We start from the raw sequence: 2,369 nt of genomic DNA, 5'->3' as shown, positions 1-2,369 counted from the left end.
AAATGAGAAAAAATAATGGGACAAAAAGAAATCAAGAGACATTTATAATAGACAAAAATGTGTGATTAATTGCGGGTTAACTATGACATTAATGCGATTAATCGTGATTAAATATTTTAAATGTTTAACAGCACTACTAAGAACATAAAACCTTTTAAATGGTCTACTTAATTTGTCATATTAAGAAGATATTGAGCTGGGGAACATAGGGGACAGAGATACGCCCCCTAACATGCTTAAAACCAATGCTATGTGTAGCGGGTTTAATGTTTACCATGTTCACCATCTTAGTGTAACGTGTACGCATGCTGACATTTGCTTTTTGGCACTAAACCCAAAGTACACTTGAAGCTGTTGGGAATGTCCTTCGTTCTGCAGGTATAGACCACTGGACAAATTCATATTTTGACCTGATAAGGACGCTAGATGTAAAGTCAGAGGATCAAAAGCATTATTACAATTCAACCTCTGGGGAACATGAGTTTTTGTACAAAATGTTATCTTAATACATCCCACAGATATAGAGATATTTCAGTCAAGACCAAAGGCTGTTAGAACCTTCAACGTCAACTGCAGAACCTCAACAGCTTACAATGAACATCTTTTGCCAGTCTTCCAAGATGTCAGCCGAAGATTTGGGGTGTCCACTGTTTTCTCTGCGATGTTATTGGTTCACAGACCTACCTTGGCTTCCCACTCCATCCCAGCTACAGAGATTCCCAGCAGCAGGATGACGGTTAGAGTCCCAACGATACGAATGTCATTTAGCTCATCAGTCATCAGCGCATCAACATCCTGCAACCAGCAACCAAATAAGGAACAAGATCCCTGTCAGAATCAGTGGTGACAGGCAGATGTTTGAATGGTTACACCAAAGTATTTCTTACATTAAGCATCTCCACAACTGTCTCTGCGAAGCCCACGACGTACATGGCCACAGCCACGGCGTTGGCAAAGGCAAAGATTAGACCGATGGAGCCTCCGAACTCTGGCCCCAGACTCCTAGAGATTAGGTAGTATGCTCCTCCTGGACAGCAGTGATACACGGCATTAATCATTGGTTCGTCATAACTTTAAGCCTTTAGTTTCTTTCAGAGCAAAACTTTAACAGGGGGCTTTCATTTGAAGTATTCTGTCAGTATTCTAATCACTTTTAAAGGATGTTGACTTACAGGAAACATTGGTACATGTTTAGTTTGAGCCCTAGTACAGCTTTAGCTCTCAGTATTTCTTCAAAAATGTTTGTGATCCTGTAGTTTGTGCTGATTTACGATTACATTCTTTTCTTTTCTAGATGTTTGTTGAATGCTAATATTTTCACAGCCAGTTAGGGTTTTTAAAAACATTTATTTGGTTCTTCTGAAAGAATATGAATCCCATGTGTTTCAGCAAAACAAGCTGATACCGAATAAAATCCCCTCACTAATCAGATAACATTTTCAAAATAAAAGCTTGTGTACAGTGGCTGTCTCACCTCCTCGAACGAAGCCATTGGTTGCTATAGCAGAGGTAGACAGACCAGTGATGGTGGTAACCAACGTGGCCATCAGAATTATCACAATGGTCAGTCCTGTTGCACACAAACAAATAGAGCCAACCATAACAAACAAGATTTTAATAAGGCAGCTTTGATTAATTCATCATCTCCAGAGCGATCACAGTAGCCAACTATGTTAAACTGTTTGGTATATTTGCAATAATTGTTTTTAGAATTTTAGCAAGTAAGCTAACTCAACTTTTATAGCTTTCCTCAAATGTTACTCAAATACGAGGAAAAAGTAAGTTTTGGGGGAGTGTTGTCAGTGGCGGATTATTCCACATTTGGTGCTCTAGTGAGTATTTAAGGCAACAGGACGGTGTTTGTGGGATTGAGTGAGGATAAACTACAGTGTGTGTGTTCATGGTAATGAAGGAAGATGTCACCCAGTGCAAGAGTGTAGCTCAGTGAGTTTACAAAAACCCAAATGTTGACAACAATGCAGCTCTAATGAACAGAGAAAGAAAATATATCAGGCTTTGATATTTCATGTACAGCACTTGTTAGTGGATACATTCGCTGGTGCTGTGGATCTTTTCATGAGATTTGTTGTTGAAGAAATATAGAGCCTTGTCCTTTAAGTATAGTTGCCAAATAATGCATCTAATGAGAAAGGCTGCACTCTGATTGGCTGGTCTGAAGACGGGGAGAATCCTGAAGGTGGTTGAGCTCACACTTGGATTCTTTTCCTAAAATCAAAGTTAAACTCAGTGTATTTGCACCTACCGATTCCAGCCTGTCCCACAATCCAGGTCATTCGAATAAAGAGCATCACCCCCCAAATATTCAGCATGCAGCGGATCTGTAACACACACACACACACACACACACA

At 39.8% G+C, this 2,369-nt stretch overlaps 1 protein-coding gene across 1 annotated transcript in view; it reads right to left on the bottom strand.

The window, feature by feature from the left end:
- Positions 1 to 2,369, bottom strand: part of LOC116689051 (solute carrier family 12 member 2) — a 21,116-nt gene that overhangs the window by 16,673 nt on the left and 2,074 nt on the right. The window contains exons 3-6 of the mRNA XM_032515363.1: positions 2,264 to 2,339; positions 1,475 to 1,570; positions 888 to 1,027; positions 685 to 795 (exon numbers count right to left, since the gene is read on the bottom strand). Coding sequence (XP_032371254.1) covers positions 685 to 795; positions 888 to 1,027; positions 1,475 to 1,570; positions 2,264 to 2,339 — 423 coding nt within the window. The remainder of the gene's footprint in view (positions 1 to 684; positions 796 to 887; positions 1,028 to 1,474; positions 1,571 to 2,263; positions 2,340 to 2,369) is intronic.

Source organism: Etheostoma spectabile, chromosome 5 (genome assembly GCF_008692095.1).
Source record: "Etheostoma spectabile isolate EspeVRDwgs_2016 chromosome 5, UIUC_Espe_1.0, whole genome shotgun sequence".
In the NCBI taxonomy this organism is placed as follows: Eukaryota; Metazoa; Chordata; class Actinopteri; order Perciformes; family Percidae; genus Etheostoma; species Etheostoma spectabile.
Note: the sequence above shows the minus strand (reverse complement) of the source record. Positions and strands in the feature narration are given on the sequence as shown.